Raw genomic sequence first — 20,871 nt, 5'->3', positions numbered from 1 at the left:
CGTTGTTTGTATTCGTACAATCTCATTGATGTTTGAGCTATATAAGAAAGTTCAGGGACTCGCTCCGCATTCATTTTCGTCACGCCTGTGAAGACACTTCTAGATAATATCTACACGTTTTACGATATATTTTTACTCACTTAAGGTATGTGTTTTTATATATTTTGTTTATAAATTATATCATCTACTTACATTCTATATCTAGAAAAGATATAAGTGGGTAACTAGTAAAAATATCTCAAATTAAAATAAGAATAACTTGATAACTTATAAAGGACTAACGTTTATCAGAAATCATTAATAGGTTCAATAGGTAAGCAGTTTCCGTTACTTATATTTTTACTTTGATTTGTTTTTAAGGATTCACTTAATAAATTTATAATTTTGTTTTAAGTTGAATAATCACACTCAAATACCTATTCAAAAACCTTCAAGATCAGGAGTAACCCTGTTTGACTCATCGTTTAATTAGCTTAGACATTTACATACAATATTTCGAAAATATTACTGAAAACGCGATAACTTAAGTTAGCTACGATAGCTACGAGTTACGAAGTGCTACGGTTGTGCGTGGATTTTCCTTTACACTGAAAGCCATATATAATAATCAGTTGAGCTGACTTACAACTTTATATATTTTTGCTTATAATATTTTATTTTAAACGTTTAGCAAACAATCGTGAAGTATTGGTTTACATTTCAAAATAATCTTACTAGATTTAACCGTAATGTTTCTGTAATAAAGTCATTTTAATTAATTTTAGAACTGTACATCATGAATAAAACTTTGGATGCGACAATACTATCACAGTATAGTATGTATACCTATACTTATGATGATTTATCTACTGTGATAGTATGTACCGTTATCCTCCACTATTTACCTTTATATGATGGTCTTAGATGTATTGCGGACTTAATAGTCAAGGTACTATTTTACATAATGCATATTGATTCAGGAATAACATTTCAGCCTATCTCGAGTCGAAACTCGACCGATCAGATTTTTTTTAACTGAAACTTATTTGTTAAAGAATGGTCGACAACAAGGTTTTGTCCTCTCAAGAGATCTTCGCATTGGAAGATGAGTACGGATGCCGCAACTACGCCCCAGTAAAAGTAGCACTGTCTCGAGGCGAAGGTAAGTCACAAATTAAACATTATAGGTAAAGTACCTAGTCCTACCTACACGTACAGTCAGCATCAAATAGTTCGTGACACCCACTGTGATCAAAAAGGTGACAGTAAAACCTTATCTATACTTATAATAAATAAGTTGTTTTGCCAAATGAAAATTTGCGAAACGTTGTTTGCGATGTGATAATTTGGGAAACGTTTTTTGGCCAAACATTAGTAATCCGTAACAAAGACGTGTTGCGAACATATTAGGTACTTAGCGAGCTTATTAGGGTGTCATGAACTATTTGACGCTGACTGCACGAGTAGGTATCTACTAAGTACGAGTTACAGTTTCTTATGTTTAGTAACAACAACAAGTTAGTGTTTCAGACAATTTCAGGTAATGCAATTAGCTCTAAAAATATGGTTTAAACTTTAAATGAATGATTTAAAAATTGCATTTTCTAACATGCGAAATAATATTCTAAAAAAAATTCTAAAAGTCAAGATTATTTACTAAGTAGGTACGTAAATTAAATGTATCGTAAATCAAACACAGAGTGGTATTCCCAAGTGTCTTATCAACAGTAGTAATTTTTCAGCTCTTTAGATAGCAGTCTAGATACAGGGTGGCCCAGAAGAAAGTTCACTTTTGAAAATTCAAGGAAACGTAAAACTCTACATTTTTATAGAACTTTAACTATTGCAATTTAAAGGAAATTTTATGCAATTTATTTTAATATTTACCTTTATTAAATTACATCGCCTAGGAGATTTCCTTGACGCTTACAACATTCGATCAACGTGTATCAAAATCTTGGAATGCGTTCGTTAGAATTACCTCGAAAGCTATTTTCAACTTTTTTGCCGAATACTCGGCTTCAGTTGCTGCATGGCTGTTGGATTATAAAAGTATACTCTATTCTCAATGTAACACCACAAAAAAGAATTTTCTGGAGTGAAATCAGGGCTTCCTGGAGGCCAGGAGATGTCACCCCTGCCTGAAATTATTTTTTTGTGGGAACATGTCTCTTACCATCTAAATGCTCTCATTTGAAGTGTGATACGTAGCCCCATCTTGATAAAACCAAGTGCTCCGGTCATAGCCTTGCGAATCTTGCAGCTTTGAAATCAAAAAGCTTTTCAGCCTACCAGTATAGCGCTCTCAAAAATTAATCATCCTTTCAATGCAACAAACCAATTAATCAGGGGTGAAATCTCACTACCTCTAAGAAGCCCTAATCTCATTCCAGCAGACTTCTTTTTGTGGGGTTACCTTATGAGCAGAGTATACACTAATAATCCAAAAACTCTGCAGCATTCATCCATCCTGAATCTATTTTGAGGTAACTCTAACGAAAGTTTTCCAAAATTTTTATGTAGGTATGTTGACCGAATGTTGTAAACGTCAAGGGAATCACATGTACGATAAAATTTATAAAAGAAAGTAAATTTTAAAATAAATTGCACTAAATTTCCTTTAAATTGCAATAGTTAAAGTTCTACAAAAATTTACAGTTTTCGTTTCATTGAATTTTCAAAAGTGAACTTTCTTCTGGGCAACCCTTTATTTGATTAACTAAGATGACTGCTGTACTACTAAAATTAACACGGGGATTAACTTTGATCCAAGATTTTACATACAGTAGTACCTACCTACGTCGTGACATATTCACGCACATGATGTATAATTTAACTCTCGTAGGTAAGTACCTACCTCAGTTTTCTAAATCTACCTACTTTGTTTTGTTTTTAAAAGTATTACTTTAAGCTCAACGTAATAGACAATAGATATTACTACAGATTGGGTTCCCTCGAATCCCTACTGTGTTCGAACTTCGAAGCACGTTTCTTCAAAAACTGATGACTTGTTTCTACGTAACGATTTAATAAAATTAAGCGCAGTGCTAAACAACTACTTCCTGATGAGCTTTTAAGCTCAGTGGTGATAAACTTTAGGTTTAACACATAATTATGTGGTTTCTTTCTATTTTCAGGAGTGTTCGTATGGGACGTTGAAGGCAAGAAGTATTATGACTTCCTGAGCGCATACTCCGCAGTGAACCAGGGCCACTGCCATCCCAGAATTATCGCCGCACTCAAAAAGCAGGCAGAGAAGCTAACACTAGTCTCCAGGTAACGCATTAAAATTATAAATGTGCATTCGAATGTACGGGAGCTAACTTAGATAATCTGGAGCTAAGGAAGCCTTTCCCCTTTGAAAATGGGAGAGTGAAAAGATAATGTCTCTTTTCATTATGTTATCTACACCGTTACACATAACGATTTGCTGATGAGTTTACGCCACATGCTGTCAAATCTCATTGGGCCTTGAAACTCAACGAATCCTTATAAGACGAATTGATGATCTTTCTTACTGCTATCAGTTGTTTTTTTAACATATTTCTTTCACAATTTTTCCAGAGCATTCTACTCTGACCAACTGGGTAGATATGAGAAGTTCATGACGAGCCTACTCGGCTTCGACCGGCTGCTGGCCATGAATACCGGTGTGGAGGGCGGTGAGAGCGCCTGCAAGATCGCGCGCAAGTGGGGCTACGACGTCAAGAAGATACCCGAGGGACAAGCTAAGGTTCGTTAGAGGTTGCGACGGCGCAGCACGTTTCGTGCCGCTCGCAGGAGGTTGAAGGCGTACCTTCCTTGGTTTGGGGCTGCGCGCGCACTAAGCGAGCCGAATGCCGAGCAGGGAACGCGGACGCATGCTTGAGGCAAAACGCCTACCTATAGTGATGTCCCGCGTTCCCGACTCATATGGCTACCGAGGGCAACGTCATGTTTTTTAGTGGGTAGGCCCTGCTTTTCTGGCAGGGAGAACCCCACATAACCCACTACCTGCCCCCGCGGCTGGTGGGTATACAAATCAATGTATTTTCCGGACGAAAAAAAAGGTTCGTTAAAGGTTTGATTGGTTATTCAAAACACATCTCCTCTTGTTTCCGTTTTGGTGGAATCCGGGCCTTAAACCAACGCGTGCAGCCGGCGTGCACGATGCCAATTAGAATTAAATTTGCATTGATCGCCATCGCTATCGCTAACGCAGGCACGTTATCATGATATCTTTTGTAGAGCTAAGCTTTATAGATCCTATTTTAAAAACCTATTGGATTATTTTAGATGACATTTATTATTATTAAATGTAGACTGTGCGTCCCTTCTATGATCTGAGGTGCGTAGACTTCAAAATAAACAAGATAACAGACTGATAACAAAGTAATCCTACTGATAAGTCATTGCGATTAGGGATGTGCACTTGTGCAGTGAATGTAGGCAAATAAATAAAGGACGCACTACTTAACTTCTATCTTGGAATACAATTACTTATTGTTTCTATAAGGATTTACTGGATTTATCCAGTTACTTATTTATACTAACGTATGACTACGAGGTCAAGAAGATCTTAATGAACAGTGAAACTAGATCTAACCACATTTTAATTGGGCNGCGTTATCGCCCACTTTGGGAAAGACTGATCTAACGCAATAGAATAAACGGCTACGAAAACTGTAGGTTAGCGTAGCATTGTCGTAGCGCGTAGCGTAGCGTAGTCGTAGTGAGTAGCGTTATTGTAGCCAGTGCCGTATTATCCATAAGGCACTTTAGGCCAGTGCCTAGGGGCCCACTATAACCAGGGGCCCAGCACCCCCGATTAAAAAAAAAGAAAAAAAAAACATGTTTAAGATTATTTTTATGCAACAAAACTCAAACCACCTCAAAACTTCGCCTTATTTTGGTTTACACATTAAATCGTCATATTTCGATATTGTGGAAGTTAATTAATTTTCGTAACGTTTAGGCCATAGAATTAGATTTTAAATCGGAAATAATTCCAACAAAAGATTTTATTGTTTTAATGGCTTCATTTGTTGCCCATTAATACTATCGTAGGTTTTCGACTTCGGCGGAGTTGTGCTTAAGTGGTGGGGCCCCTCGAAAGGGCCATTTTTGCGGTTTTACTGTTATACTGCGTAATAGACTTAGTGTATCGAAAACTGATCTTCATGACATTTGAAGGACATTCAATCCTGCATTGAATAAGACCAAATTCATATGTTTTGGACAAACTGTTCTCGTGCTTATCTTCGACAAAGTAGAAAATATACCCGCAGGGTCCCAAACCTTGAAAAGGGGCGCCTTAACCAGCGTATCCCTGTCAAGCCTCACGAGTTGGATTTACCCACAGGATTTACCTATCCTTGTTCCTCCTTCATCCTTAACTACGGTTGCTGCACCTCTTCTCTGCACTCTCCTGAACAACTCAGTGTTATCTACTATGGCTGCCCCTCTTCCTTGCACCCTACTGCACGACTGCGTTGCCTAACCGTACGCCTGGTCCAAGGTTCGACGCCACAAAATCAATTTCATACGCGTGAAAATAATTTGAATACAATTTCCCGTGCTTGCAACATTTTTCTTTACTGCTTCGTCTCTATTAGTCGTAGCGTGATGGCATATATCCTATAGCCTTCCTCAATTTACTAGCTAGTACACACAAAACTAATTATTTAAATCATACCACTAGTTTCTGAGATTAGCGCGTTCAAACAAACTAACAAACAAACTCTTCAGCGTTTTAATATGAACCGGTTGTTGATTTTTGGAGTCGAATCTTGGACCAGCTGTAAGACTTAGCAACGCAGTCGTGCAGGAGGGTGCAAGGAAGAGGGGCAGCCACAGTAGATAACACTAGAGTTGTTCAAGAGAGTGCAAGGAAGAGCATCAACCATAGTAAAGGAACGGCTGCACTGGGATGAATAAGGATAGACGAATCCAACTCGCGAGGCTTGATAGGAATATGCTGGTTGAAGTGGCCCTTTTCAAGGCTTTGGAGCTTGCGGGTGACGAGCCATTGGACGGAGAGAGGTATTAAATAGAGATCGCAACCCGGTATGTTTCTCAACCCGGCCGGGCCCGGTTACTTTCGTCGCCAACCCGGCTGGGCCCGGCGGACCCGGCCGGGTTGTGTGTTACCTTTACGCTCGCATTCACAAACATTACTATTAGGTCTCACAGTGCGCGTGCACGCACAGGGTGACACGAACGAATCGCAGAGCTTTATACAACGCTGTGTGTTGGATTTGCTGCTTCACCGTTTGCGAATATTATGGGCGTTAAAGTGTTTTATGAAAATTTCTATACGTGTTCCTTTTAATTTCCCGTAACTTTAAGGCTATCCTATGAATAAAAACTAGTTAAAATGTCTTAAGAACATTTGTGTTCCTATACGCATATTTTCGAAGATAATAATCATCCATCTTATTAATTAGAGTTTGTACCAAAATTGACACCCAGTTCAATTTATTTAACTATGGCGAATTATTTTATGCATTCAAGATAGAATCAAATGGAAGGCGCATGATTGGGAAAGTCGACCTCGTGTAATGGGAATCGGAATAAGGCGAGGCAGAAGAGAAAAAGAGAATTATGTTGTACTAGCGGCCGCCCGCGACTTCGTACGCGTGGATCCAGTTTTACCCCCTTCATCTATCTTACGCGGTTTAGATTTTTTCATACAAATGTTTTTTCCCGCTAACTCCCGTTCCCATGGGAATTTTGCAATATCCTGTTGTAACTAAGCTTTAAGTTTACTAAGGTACCTGCCAAATTTGAAGCGTCTAACTTAAGCGGTTTAGATTTTTCATACAAAAGGATTTTCCCGCTAATTCCCGTTCCCGTGGGAATTCCTAAGTATACTATAACCTGCCCAGGAGTATGAACAATAATTGTACCAAGTTTCGTTAAAATCCGTCGAGTAGTTTTTGTTTCTATAAGGAACATAAGGAACATACAGACAGACAGACAAAAATTTTACTGATTGCATTTTTGGCATCAGTATCGATCACTAATCACCCCCTAACAGTTATTTTGAAAATATATTTCATGTACCTCTCTACAGATTTATTATAAGTAATATAAGTAACTATACATAGATAGATGAAAAATAAGGCGAAAGAAATTGTTGAATTAAACAAAAAAAATAATGCCATGCGATTATTTAAAGTGGATTTAACTCCTAGAGTTACAGGATATTGTCAGAAACACGTTGTATGTGAAAGGAAAAAAACTTTGGTAGATTTGGTATAAACAACACAAGTTGTTTCACCTACCGGGTCCGGTGACCGGGCCCGGTTTGCAATCTCTAGTTATTAATTATTATACGTATATTTTCTACTTTGTCGAAGATAGGCACGAGAACGGTTTGTCCAAAAGTAGCGGGCGACCAAAGCTAGTACTTATAATAAATCTGGAGAAAGGTCAATTCTGTACATGAAATATATTTTCAAAATAACTATTAGAGGGTGATCTCGAGGGGGGTGAGGGTGAAATTAGTGATCGATACTGATGGCAAAAATGCAATCAGTAAAATTTTTGTCTGTCTGTCTGTATGTTCCTTATAGAAACAAAAACTACTCGACGGATTTAAACGAAACTTGGCACAATTATTCTTATTACTCCTGGGCAGGTTATAGTATACTTAGAAATTCCCACGGGAACGGGAATTAACGGGAAAATCCTTTTGTATGAAAAATCTAAACCGCTTAAGTTAGACGCTTCAAATTTGGCAGGTACCTTAGTAAACTTAAAGCTTAGTTACAACAGGATATTGCAAAATTCCCATGAGAACGGGAGTTAGCGGGAAAAATAATTTGTATGAAAAAANGAAAAAGGAAATACGTATTTATGCAAAATAAAGTCACTTTTATTTATATTTTTCGGTATTAATTGTAATTTTTGGTAAGTACTAATTTGTACTAATAAAATTATGACAATTCTAAATAATAAAATTAGTAATCAGTCTGACTCTCACTTATTGCTGTATGTTAGTATCTGAAAGTACTTAAGTAATAATACTATTAAACTCTTATTAATAATCTAGGTACACAGACTTAAATCAACAAAACAGTCTTTTTTGTACTTTTGTAAATTCAACTTCAGTTCTTTTTAAGAAACAATCTGACTCCTAAGAAACAATAAAACAAGAAGCATTTATTTTTTGAAAAGGAAAATGCAATGTAGTGTTGCGGCACGTCTAGCGATCTAGCAAATGCGCGCGCGCTCGACTTTCCCAGTGCATGTTCGCGTATTTTTTGCTTTACCGGATCCGCCACCGGATCCGGCGCCGACTCACCGGATCCGGTAGGTCCAAAAACACACCGGATCCGCCGGATTACCGGATCCGCCGGACCGGATTGCAATCCCTAGTTCGAAGCACGTTTCTTCAAAAACTGATGACTTGTTTCTACGTAACGATTTAATAAAATTAAGCGCAGTGCTAAACAACTACTTCCTGATGAGCTTTTAAGCTCAGTGGTGATAAACTTTAGGTTTAACACATAATTATGTGGTTTCTTTCTATTTTCAGGAGTGTTCGTATGGGACGTTGAAGGCAAGAAGTATTATGACTTCCTGAGCGCATACTCCGCAGTGAACCAGGGCCACTGCCATCCCAGAATTATCGCCGCACTCAAAAAGCAGGCAGAGAAGCTAACACTAGTCTCCAGGTAATGCATCAAAATTATAAATGTTAGTAAGTGCATTCGAATAGCGGCAATTAAAATTATGACCGCAGTTTTATCCTTTGTAATGGAAGCGAAAAGGATTTCTCTTTTGATTTGTTATCTAAACATAACGATTTGATGATGAACTTTACACGTTGTCAAGTCTCTTTGGGCCTTGAACGACTCTTCTCTACGAATCCTTGTAAGACGAATTGATGATCTTTCTTAGTAAAGACGAATTGACGTCCTTCTGAACAGCTGTCAATTTTTCCAGAGCATTCTACTCTGACCAACTGGGTAGATATGAGAAGTTCATGACGAGCCTACTCGGCTTCGACCGGCTGCTGGCCATGAATACCGGTGTGGAGGGCGGTGAGAGCGCCTGCAAGATCGCGCGCAAGTGGGGCTACGACGTCAAGAAGATACCCGAGGGACAAGCTAAGGTTCGTTAGAGGTTGCGACAGCGCAGCACGTGTCGTGCCGCTCGCAGGAGGTTGAAGGCGTACAGACACCTTCCTTGGTTTGGGGCTGCGCGCGCACTAAGCGAGCCGAATGCCGAGCAGGGAACGCGGACGCATGCTTGAGGCAAAACGCCTACTTATAGTGATATATGGCTACCGAGGGCAACGTCATGTTTTTTAGTGGGTAGGCCCTGCTTTTCTGGCAGGGAGAACCCCACATAACCCACTAGCTGCCCCGCGGCTGGTAAGTATAAATAAAAAAAATAATAAAAATTTATTTGTTTCAAAAGTTTACATGTACACAAAGTAAGGCACTAGTTCCCACACTAGGATTCCCTGTGTTGTGGGATCCAGTCTCTTTCATCTGATTATGTTAATACATTAAGTTTTTAGAACAAAGTATACAAATCAATGTATTTTCCTGACGAAAAAAAAAAAGGTTCGTTAGAGGTTTGATTAGTTATTCAAAATACCTACATCTCTTCTTGTTTCCGTTTTGGTGGAATCCGGGCCTTAAACTAACGCGTGCAGCCGGCAATTAGACTTAAACGCGTTGATCGTCATCGCCTTCGCCATGGCGCACGCAGGCTGATCGCATTGGTTTGGCCGAACCTTTACAGTATTCAATACGTCATCATGCTATCTTAAAAATGCAAGCTTTATTTATTCCATTTTAAAAACCTATTGGATTATTTCAGATATTTGTTTTTATTAGATGTAGTGTGTGCGTAGACTTCTAAATAAACAAGATACCAGAATGATATCAAAGTACCTACATAAGTATTAAAAGCCATTGCGATTAGGAATGTGCACTTGTGTAGTGAATGTAGGCAAATAAATAAAGGACGTACTACTTAACTACCTATCTTGGAATACAATTACTTATTGTTTCTATCAGGATTTACTGGATTTATCCAGTTACTTATTTATACTAACGTATGACTACGAGGTCAAGAAGATCTTATATGAACAGTGAAACTAGATCTAACCACATTTTAATTGTACCTATATTTCTTTGACAAGTATGTAACAATAATTAGAATGTCAACAGTACCTTCAAAGTTCGTAGTCCTGTTTCTTTTATTTGCTTATAATGTATTTCTAGAACTACGAATTGTGTTACATTCTATGTCCAGTGAACTCAGTATTTACAGGGTTTTGTCCAACTTTACAGATTATATTCGCCGAAGGCAACTTCTGGGGTCGCACCATGTCGGCGGTGTCGGCCTCATCGGACCCGACCTGCTACCAGGGCTTCGGCCCCTACATGCCTGGCTTTAAGCTCATCCCTTACAACGACGTTGAAGCTTTAGAGGTAAACTTTTTCATTTACTACATAGCGTTTTAATTTGAAGAAACTCAAGCCTCAGGTTGAGAACAGGAAGCGCCAGAAATAGAAAAGTTACGTTAGTGGCTTTAAAGAAAAATAAATCTATAACAATAATCGCGCTCTTAGTAGTATTATGGAATAAATGACGATGATGTAAACTAAGTAGATAATGGTCAAAGTTTAATTCGCATGCGTAATCGTGGCGAAACTAATGAAATTGTGAAAATAACGACAATCGGAACAGAAAAATGGGCCGATTCTGAAAGCCGACCGTCGTTTATCCTTTGGACTGATTTCGTGAGATAATGAGCTAGATTAACTTTTTTGGTACTTTTCAGAAAGAATTACAAGACCCGACAGTGGCCGCGTTCATGGTGGAGCCCATCCAGGGAGAAGCCGGCACCGTGATCCCGGACGATGGCTACCTGAAGAAGGTTCGCGAACTCTGCACCAAGTACAATGTGCTGTGGATTGCTGACGAAGTACAAACTGGATTAGGTGAGACTAGGGACTGATTCCGTCGGTCACTTTACCTAAGCTTAAAGATAAACCTAAATTAGGACATATTATTATGAATGATCATTGATCTGCTATTCTGAAACGACGCAATTTTTATTATTAAATATGGTTTCCTGAAGAACACTAAGGCCCAGAAAAGATGGTGAAACGCAACTGCAACGAAACTGCAACTGCTAGTTACTTTTGAGTTGCATTTAAGTTTCTACCATAGCGTCCGTTGAGATACCACACATGACGCGACCAGTGTGAAACTTTCAGTTTCATTCATCAGAATCATCAGAAAGTTGCAGTTTCGTTGCAGTTGCGATTCACCGTCTGTTCTGGGCTAAACACTTTGATACATAGTGATAATTTTGGATGTTGTATTTAGATGTCGATGTAACTATTTCTGCGTAAATGAGGTCACTTACATTTTTTTTTCGATTAAGGTCGCACAGGCAAGTTGCTGGCTGTTCAGCACGAGGACGTGAAGCCCGACATTCTTATTCTGGGCAAGGCTCTGAGCGGCGGCGTTTTGCCGGTCTCCGCAGTGCTGGCGAGCCACGAAGTCATGAATGTAAGTTCGCGCAGATCTTAAACTAAGCATTAAGCTACATTTAATGACACGACAAAACTCATCTTTATTCGAGAGGCTGTTGATACGAAGATAAGTACACGTTCGGAGCCAGCCAGGCTGTTAATTATTAAAACTGCATAATCTTACTGGTTTATTGAGACTTGAGTAGCTATGGATCTGTCACTCTGTGAGGAGTGCCCAATTCTGGACTGCAGGGCTACCTTATGCTAGTAGGTATTTGCCTATGACTGAAAAGAGACTTTAGGCTCAGAAGTGGACTAAGTAGATTAAGGCATAATATGATAATGATAATTATGTTGAAGCCACGATACCCGAACAGTGAAGGGGTCGGACTGGCCGACTCGTTTTCCGAGAAACGCGGGTTCGTATTCCATGTGGTAAGCCCACTTATGACACGAGCATAGTTTTGTACGAGAGGCTAACGGGACTAATTAGTCATTTGTGCAATACAAATTACTAATATCCATTAAACTAAATGTCTCTCTTTACAGGTCATCAAACCTGGAACCCATGGGTCAACGTATGGCGGCAATCCCTTGGCTTGTGCGGTCGCCATGGAAGCAATGAAGGTATCTAATGTTTTGTAAGAAACTTATTTTATACAAATGACCGTTTGGTTGATTGGATCTAAATTATTGTTTTGTTTAATAGGTATTATTAGATGAAAAACTGCCCGAGAGAGCAGAAAAGTTGGGAAAAGTGCTACTTGAAGAACTGAGAAAGATCCCCAAAGACAAAGTCACCCTCGTCAGGGGGCGCGGACTAATGTGCGCGATGGTGGTGCACGACAGTAAGTATAGATAGAATTCAATAGACAGTCCTATTTTACTAATAACATCCTGGCAAATTTTACCGCCCGGTAAGATAAATTTTATTTAGAAACCGATCAAGCGAAGGACACGCCTTATCGATCATTTTAAAGTTCATAGAATGGCCTTTATTACGCATTAGATATAATCGATAGGGGTAACTCATGTAATCTTGGCGATGAATGTTTTTGTCCGCCTTTTGCGTCATATATTGTTGTGTTGTGTTAAAAACAGCTATTTTTGTCTTGTTTGCAAGACTTTAATAAATCGTTTTATTCAACCATTTGTCATTGAAAGCTAAAAATAAAATTGCTTTATCTATGTTGACGAACAAAATGGAAAACTTGGAGTTTATGTAAATGTAAGGCAAAAATTTACGATTCTGACGCAATAGATAAGGCGTGTCACATGGTGATAATGAAGAGTAAATAACTAATATCGTTCCTAACCTGCCTACTTGCTGACGAAACGAATGACCCATCCGCCTAGGTAATTTGTGGCGGGTCATAGTCCGATCATCCGGTGGCTGCCCCCGTGCCTAATGTGTGTTTTTTGTGCATTTTCCGATATAAAACGTAAATTACGGTTAGGTATAACAGGCAGTTGTTCAGAGCAGGAAAATTCTTTAAACGCCTTTTTGGTCATCGACTCTTGTTTTCAACCTACTTCAAAAAAAGGAGGAGGTTCTCAATTCGACCCGTATGTTTTTTTTTTCTATGTTTGTTACGCGATAACTCCGCCAATTATGAACCGATTTGAACAAATCTTTTTTCGGCGTATAGGTAATACCTCATGGGTGGTTCCATTTAAATTTAATAATAAAAAAACAACCCCCAAGGTTGCAAAATTGGGGATGAACTTTTTTATACGCAATATCTCCGCCGATTATAAACCAATTTGAACGATTGTTTTTTTGTTGAATAGGTATTATTAAAAGGGTGGTTTCATGCGAATTTGAAGAAAATATTTCACCCCCAAGGGTGGAATGGAAAATTGGGGATGAACTTTTTTATACGCAATATCTCCGCCGATTATGAACCAATTTGAACGATTATTTTTTTGTTGAATAGGTATTATTTGTGTTCACGCATTTGAAGTCGGTTTTTTTTTAAAGTTATTACAAACTTTTATTCTATCCGACCACATACTACAACAAACAAACGCTAGAAGAATATAATGATGTCATAAAAATTATTGATGTTTACAAACAGGATGAATGCAAACAATACGAACGGAATAAATTAGTTGAATGAGACAATTGTGCTAGAGTAATACAACAATGATAGGTTAAAATACAAAGTCACGTTTTTCAAATAGTACGAAAAACATACCAACAAAAAGAAAATATTCAATTCTACCTTATCTTTTACCTCTTGGATGGTTTTATCACCAGTTCTCACTAATAAATAATGCATTACTTACCACATTTTATTGAAGCAATGTTCTTTTGGTGCCCGCACTTGTACCTACAATGTCTTTATCACGACAGGTTTTCCCGTTTTCATATTTCTTTCTATTTCAGGCATTCCAGCGTACGACGTGATCGTCAGACTACGGGACGCCGGTCTGCTGACAAAGACCACCCACGGGCAGGTCATCCGCCTGGCGCCGCCGCTCGTCATCACCGAGGAGCAGGTCCGCGACGGAGCCAACATCATCAGAAAGGTCTTCGAAAGCTTCGACAAATAAACTCTCATCTGCCTCAGGTCTCATCTCCTTTACACGACCGAGAAGCGGTCACAGCGAATGTTGCTTAAACAAGGACTCCTATTTTATGTGAAATGATTAATGTTTAACGTAATCTACTTTAAAATAAGCGCAGACTGAGATTTTTGGGCAGAGCTTTACAAGAGTATTTTATTATTTATAAGTTTTCGAAAAATAATATATTAAAAATATTGATCTGTCATGTTATTGTTCTGTAGAAGAATCGTGCAATGAAATGATCGATATATTTTACAATAAATTTATTATTATAATAATATGCAATATTATTTTAAACAAGCGTCTCACAACACCCTCATAATCACAGTTAGTCGAGGTAAAATACTGTACTTTTTAAATATAGGTATACCGCGAAACGTGTGTACTAGAATAAAGGCAACAATATCACAAATTTGTTCGTGGTTTTACTGGCACTTGGTGTTACGATAAGTTTAAAGCGATTCTTAGCTTACGATAAAGCTAGTTGATAGGAATTAAGTACTTAAAGTAAGTTTGCACGGTGTATTAAAGCTATGAATTGAGTTAACTAATGAAGTCAATCCTCGAGGACGCCTAGCTGTGCTCGCATCGTGTCCGTCAGCTTGGCCATCAGGACCGACTCTTCCAGGCTCATCTTAGGGCTTTCTAGTAAACCTGCAAAAATTTTCTTACATTAAAAAAATATAAGTACGTGACTTATGACTTTATTTTTTTAAAGCTTACTTTTTAAGTACTTGTTCAATTTTTTTGAGCTGATTTCAGTGAAAAATTTCACTTGCTTCGTAAGGTCTGATAATTAAAATAAAACTAAGGACAATAAAAATCCCCAATAAGTTTAACTATTACAGGTACAGGGTAGCTAACCTATACCTACGTCTCGTGCTCTTTATATTTAACACATTCTTTTAATTTTTACAAGAATATAAATGTAAAGTCGGTTAGGCACTTCACTGCTATAAATATGCAATCGTGTTTCGTGAAAGTGAAATAGGTATAATAAGACAATCTAGCATTAAAATGTTTTAATGATCATCGAAGACATGCAATCGTGTGCAATTATTACGTAAGAATATTTTAAAGAACTCTGTTAAAATTGACAGCTGCTTCAAAACTTTATTTGGAAATCTTATTAAAGAAACAATAATTTCTTCGTTACAGTGAAATCTCCCTGAGATGTCACAATTTGAACATCACATTTTTGGATTTTTCCAACATCACTCCTACTTGAAACGACTTTCTAGGGTCATTATAATATTACCTAATTAATTCTTACAATCACAGAATCTCTCATCATGTCCATCCATAATAAAGTTCAAAGAACTTTGCAATAAGAAATTTAAGTGCCAACCCAAACAGTTCGACAGTCGCCAGGGCCCGAATTAAGCCAGGATGTGACGCGAACTGAGATGAAACGTCGATCATGCATTTAATAATTACCTCGCCGGCATCGACTTGGCAATGCAACTATGAAAAGTCATGGTCGCACATAATAATGAACCTTCATGTAAATCTGTATTGGCATATACCACGCAAGTCGAGTTACCATTAAAAGGTCAGCTGGTAGAGAATGACGTATGGCATTAAGCTCGCCTTTTTGTACAGAACATTGTTGTGTGTGCAATAAAGTCTTTAAATAAATAAATAAATAAAAAACTGGCTAAGATGGCGTAGACACTGTGGCATCTTATGTACTTTTAATAAGATTGATTGTGCAACAAAACTGTGAAGTCTGATGTGCTGTCGACGGTACAAGAGATTAGGACAAAAAATATACCTTTATTGATGCAGTCCCAGCACTCTTGTATTTGGTAGCTCAGGCCAGCACTGTTGTGGAAGTGGAATTTGTACAGGCCCTTAGGGAGCGTCCACTCCGTGCTGTTGGCTGCCGATAAGTGCAGTGCCGTGGGACACCAGAAATATTCCAGCTGAAAGTAAATCGGTTACTTCAGTCAAGTAACTTTGTCTAGGGGACTATTTCGAAAATATCTTTGTCGAATGTTTCTTTGTCAAGAGAGGTTGAAGTAGTTTTGTACTTTGTTAGACTTACAGCTACTGTGCCTTTGGTCCCGATGATTTCTGCCCTGTTCGTCATCGTGGCACGTGTGTGAGCTGCGATGGTTGCGGTGCGGCCGTCCTTGTACTTCAGCGCGCAAGATATGGACTCGTCCACTCCTGCCTTGCTAAGGTGCCCCGTGCACACTATGTCTGCCGGAGGCTCCTTGTACACAAACTGAACCAGTTGCAACATGTATATCCCCAGATCTAACACTGCTCCTCCACCTAGATCCTTCATCCTGAAATTTCATGGAAATTTTGAGGATGATCTTGTAAGAGTTGAGACCCGCTTAATTTTATAGATTGAGCTAGACAAAAAACGTGACATGTCGATCAATACTGAAGATTGTAAGCAAGACTTTGAAGGTGACGGAGGCAAAAATTGTTAATTTGCTTTAATTGCACGGACGATAATGACCCGCAACACGATGCTGTGTTAATAAAAGCTGGTATGCAAATAAAAGTCTTACAGATTCCTCTCAATCTCGTTAATCTCAACCCCGAACTGTACGCTGATGTGATAGATGTCCCCGAGCCCGCCAGCGGATATGTGTTTGTCCAAAGCGTCGTAAGCAGGAAAGAACCGCGACCACATCCCCTCAAGGAGGAACAGTTTTTTTTCGCGCGCCAAATCTACCAGGGACTTGATTTGATTGTATGTCATGCCCATTGGTTTCTCGCACAATACGTTTTTGCCATGTTCTAACATTAGCTTAGTGACTTCATAGTGTTGCAAGTTTAAAACACTCACGAATACTATGTCTGGAAATAAGATAATTAACTCCTATTATATCTTTGAAGTCAGTTGACAACAGCGCGGTGATATAGGATTAGTAATCAGTAGCTAAACTAATATAGGGTATCAAATAAATCTTAAGTAAGGGCGATTATGTACTGCATATCAATCCGAATTCAATCCGTTATAAATTATACAATTAATATAACTGCAGTTTTGAATTATTATTATCGGATTGGAGTATGATGCAGTGCCTAATCAGATCGCTATATTTATTTAAATTTGTATAAAGTATCAACATAATGGATGATTCAAGGAATAATTTCAAGACCTACAGGAAGTGCTTCTCTTTCGACATGCAAGTCCTGTTTAAGCAGATAGATCAATAGAGTCGTAATGATAGAGATTTTCGCCAATAGAGTGACAATGAATGAAATTGACTCAGGAAATTGAGGATGATACTAAAACAATAGAGTAAGTACCTATTGAATCGTCACGTGCAAGCGCTTCGTAGCCTTCGTATGCCGTGCTGATTTTGTGGAGCGTGGCCAATCGGTGCACTCGCTCGATGTCTTTGCCGGCGATGGCCACGACCTTGTGCTGTCCTGCGGGCAGCGTGCCCATGGCCGTCAGGAAGTCGTGGGCTATCATGCCGACCCCGGCTATGCCCCATTTCAGTTGAGTACCCATCTGGAAAGAAAGTTGTTATTTCAACGCCATAATCAGTCGAACTCCGTCAGGCCAGAGCGTAACGTGGCGAGTATAGGTCACATTCTTCATTCGTCTCTGGTAATAAAGAGAGGGGTCAAGCTCCTGCTGTGGAGACTAAATGGAGGGTGATGGATGAACTAGTTGGGCCCATGGATTTTTGTAATGATGGTGACAGAAGAGTCAGAAAAACAAGATGCTAGTGTGAATGAGTGTTTAATCTCGGGCTACTAAAAGGTGTACGATCTGGTGAAAGTCGCGTGAAGAACCTGGATGCGGGCAGTGCTGGATCGATCGTAATGGAAATCCTTGGGGGAGGCCTTTGTCCAGCAGTGCACGTTATTTGGCTGAAACGAAGTAGAAGGTGTATTTAAGATCGATCGAAGGGTCATTTTTATTGACGGCAAATGAGACGTCATACGTAAGTAAATAACAAAGATAAGTTTTAAAGAAAGTTCTTGAGAAAGTGAAATAACAAACAATCTTGAAATAAGTAAGTAGAAGGTTACTTAACATTTTACCTGAATAGTTACCTAAATAAAGGAGGAAACACTTAGTGAAATAACCCTCCTTCTGGCGCAGTCGGGTAAAAAGAGTTGTAAGAGCTGGAAAGTACATTTACCACATAATTATATTTTGAAGGAGACACGTAAAATATTTACTTTCCACCTTATCCTAGTTTGTTTATTTTGTTTGCTGCTTATCTAATTACATATCATCTGCTCTATGAATGATTAGTACTTTATTATACTGAACATGGCGATAACATCTTGTAATTACTTACTGAATTAAAGTATTAGCACGACTTTAAAAGATAATTTTACAATGCCTGACCTGAAAAGTGTTCGTTTAGCAGGCAGATACGATAATTTCGATTGTTCGTTGCACAATGTAGAATGTGAGTAACATTAAAAATCCTCATAAATATCGATTTTAAAGTACACTTCAATTTAAATTGCCGACTAAAACAGCAATTTGTATAAGTAGGTGGAAAACAAGTAGCTAATACTTTAGTATATTTAGTAATAAGTAAAATCTCTATGAAGAAGCAAAGCCAAAAGTAAAACAACATAATCATAATAATGTTAAAAAAAAACAAGAAAAATTGTACTTAATTCCATGGCGTCTAACTCTAGAACCAAACTAATCCTACCTAATTAAAATAATTGTTAGTAGCACTGACCTGAATTGAAGTGTTCGCGACCACACCACCAACTAAAATAATTCGCTCAGTTTACTACAAACGATTACGAAATTTGATCTGTAATTTAAGCACCGATAGCAGAAACTTACTTAGGTGTACTAAATACCTAGCCACGTACGAAATGCATGAAACAAAAAAGTATGTAGATAATGTGTATGTACACACATCTGTACTTTTCTTATCTTCAATGATAACTAGGTATACAAAAATGTTGTGTTCTTAAAGTCTTGTTATCTTGGATTACTTCGTGAAGTATGTAGGTATTCTGAGATTTGTCCTCGCGTAAGTATATTCTCCGGCGTGTACGTAAGTAATTATGATCTGCCGAGTGCCTTAGCGGCATTATGACTATGGACTAATTGAACAGTCCATATGTGCCATAAGGCAGGCAGAGGCATACTTAGATATTTATAGGCGCAGACATAATTCATAGTTTTAGAGTACATTTCCACTGGTCAAGGAGGTTAATAGGTAGTAATTTGTTGGACAAACAGTCGCATGGTGTTTACGACACTATTTACGAGCTTTGCTATATAAAGGTAATAAATAGTATGCACTTTTTGCATGCAGTCAACAGTTAGAAAAATATTTTTCTGTAGTAAATGATGTGTGAAAGTTTGAATAATCCTAATTTAAAATGTTAATTAGATAATTAAGTAAAATAAATTAGTTGTTAATAGGTACTTTAAAAACTAATTTAACTGGCTGGTGGCCTTAATTACTAATACTTTTCACACCTATTCCTCTTTGTAATATCCACTTTAAATGGAAAAAGAGTGCTAAATTAATTTGTTTACAATCAAAGCCATTGGAAATTCCACTGAATAAATTTGATAATTGAACAAAATTGAAATTGTTTTAGTTCCAAATAAAATAAATAAATACAAAAGAGGCCTGATTTCAGAAAAAAATATTTGAAAAAAGCCCAGAAATTAGTCTGGATGTTAAATATGATAAGAATTTATACTGTTGTAATTTTTGAGCCCTTAAATGAGACCTAAAAATTAAATGATAGAGATACAATGCCTTAATACTATTAAGGAGTTAAGATTTAAATAATCAATTATTGTATTATTATACAATGTTTCATCATAATAATGACACCATTCATATTCATGACATGCATTTAAAAGACAAGAGTCTACACTCTTTTCTTGGGTAGATTAAATAGGGTTTTATCAATAACATTGAATACAGAATTTAATCATTATACATACAGAATTTTCCAAATATTTTTTTTGGAATTGGAATAGGCAAGATAAACGCCATAGGCTTGATTCCCACTATGCCAATAGGCAATTAGATATTATTAAAATTTTTCAAGACCATTCTTTATCGTTGAATATTTTATTAAAATGAAAATTAATAAAAGCAAAGAAAGGCATTGAGACTGAACTTTAGTGGACAATAAACAGATAAACCATTTTAGGTATATCAATTATAAATTTTTAAAACTTTTGTTTGGAATGCCGTATAAGAATGGGTTAGTTGGGTTTTGTCTTGATCCATCATATTTAATAATCCATAACAAGGACAAAATATTACATATCCTTTAGATGAATTATAAAACTGAATAATGTTTGAATTGATTTCTATGAAATAATTATTTTACCTTTTTTTTCAAACATTTGTCATAAAGAAACAAATTGAACAGGAAAGGCATCTAGGAAATCAGTGATTTAAGGCAATATGGGTATATTTTTCGCATGAGCATAAAAAGAAAATTAAGTTTTAAATAAGACCGCGACTGGTTAAAAACCGTCACTTACGAAGTGAAAGATAGATGAAACAGCTAAAATAGGATACTAGACACAAATGAGATTATGAGACTGTTGATTTAGGCTTACCTCTTGATTCACACCTGGCATAATATTATTTATCTGATTGTCGGACATTAATCAAAAGTTTTTAACTGGAATTTATTGTTTGTTGTTAGACTATTATTTTCTTTAGGTTTAAGTATGATTGTTTCCAATTGATTGTTACTTTTAGCTTTCGTATAGTTTATTTTATAGCACAACACCTTCCTTTAAAGTTTTTATACTTTTTTTAATACAATTACAATTATTTTTAAACATCGCAATCACAAGACGACCAAAAGCAAACCTCGTGACAAAATTTGTGACTGACAC

General features: G+C 37.5%; 2 protein-coding genes across 5 annotated transcripts; one reads left to right on the top strand and one right to left on the bottom strand.

Annotated features, from left to right (window-relative positions):
* Positions 1-37: 37 nt before the first annotated feature.
* Oat (Ornithine aminotransferase precursor) lies at positions 38-14,526 on the top strand. 2 transcript variants are annotated; one of them, XM_028303261.1, is made up of 10 exons: positions 38-145; positions 1,035-1,141; positions 3,117-3,255; positions 3,544-3,712; positions 10,272-10,412; positions 10,766-10,925; positions 11,375-11,502; positions 12,015-12,092; positions 12,175-12,313; positions 13,855-14,526. In XM_028303261.1, the coding sequence occupies exons 2-10, from the start codon at positions 1,036-1,038 to the stop codon at positions 14,019-14,021; spliced, it is 1,227 nt and encodes a 408-aa protein (XP_028159062.1). In that variant the 5' UTR covers positions 38-145; position 1,035; the 3' UTR covers positions 14,022-14,526. The 2 variants fall into 2 exon arrangements, with proteins under 2 accessions (XP_028159062.1, XP_028159061.1); XM_028303260.1 differs by lacking the exons at positions 38-145; positions 1,035-1,141; positions 3,117-3,255; positions 3,544-3,712 and adding exons at positions 8,480-8,639; positions 8,911-9,079.
* On the bottom strand, positions 14,401-20,863 carry LOC114351913 (trans-1,2-dihydrobenzene-1,2-diol dehydrogenase). 3 transcript variants are annotated; one of them, XM_028303259.1, is made up of 7 exons: positions 18,829-19,089; positions 18,719-18,750; positions 17,310-17,517; positions 16,562-16,853; positions 16,084-16,330; positions 15,811-15,961; positions 14,401-14,690 (listed from the first exon to the last, which is right to left on the bottom strand). In XM_028303259.1, the coding sequence occupies exons 3-7, from the start codon at positions 17,515-17,517 to the stop codon at positions 14,593-14,595; spliced, it is 996 nt and encodes a 331-aa protein (XP_028159060.1). In that variant the 5' UTR covers positions 18,719-18,750; positions 18,829-19,089; the 3' UTR covers positions 14,401-14,592. The 3 variants fall into 3 exon arrangements, with proteins under 3 accessions (XP_028159060.1, XP_028159058.1, XP_028159059.1); XM_028303257.1 differs by lacking the exons at positions 18,719-18,750; positions 18,829-19,089 and adding an exon at positions 20,587-20,863; XM_028303258.1 differs by having other exon boundaries at positions 18,719-19,088.
* Between the last annotated feature and the right edge of the window lie 8 nt (positions 20,864-20,871).

The sequence above is a fragment of the Ostrinia furnacalis genome, unplaced genomic scaffold, assembly GCF_004193835.3.
Source record: "Ostrinia furnacalis isolate ACB-3 unplaced genomic scaffold, ASM419383v2 OfSCF1226, whole genome shotgun sequence".
Classification (NCBI taxonomy): Eukaryota; Metazoa; Arthropoda; class Insecta; order Lepidoptera; family Crambidae; genus Ostrinia; species Ostrinia furnacalis.
This window is presented reverse-complemented; position numbering and strand designations above follow the sequence as displayed.

What these genes read in the sequence shown, in the direction of transcription:
- LOC114351913 (XM_028303257.1), bottom strand. Translation starts at nt 20,634, where the DNA reads ATGTCCGACAATCAGATAAATAATATTATGCCAGGTGTGAATCAAGAG. An exon ending in TGCCAGGTGTGAATCAAGAG is followed by an intron (nt 17,518 to 20,586) that starts GTAAGCCTAAAT and finishes CTTTCTTTCCAG; the next exon opens with ATGGGTACTCAACTGAAATG. An exon ending in TGCACGTGACGATTCAATAG is followed by an intron (nt 16,854 to 17,309) that starts GTACTTACTCTA and finishes TCTTATTTCCAG; the next exon opens with ACATAGTATTCGTGAGTGTT.
- Oat (XM_028303261.1), top strand. Translation starts at nt 1,036, where the DNA reads ATGGTCGACAACAAGGTTTTGTCCTCTCAAGAGATCTTCGCATTGGAA. An exon ending in ACGACGTTGAAGCTTTAGAG is followed by an intron (nt 10,413 to 10,765) that starts GTAAACTTTTTC and finishes GGTACTTTTCAG; the next exon opens with AAAGAATTACAAGACCCGAC. An exon ending in TCGCCATGGAAGCAATGAAG is followed by an intron (nt 12,093 to 12,174) that starts GTATCTAATGTT and finishes TTTGTTTAATAG; the next exon opens with GTATTATTAGATGAAAAACT.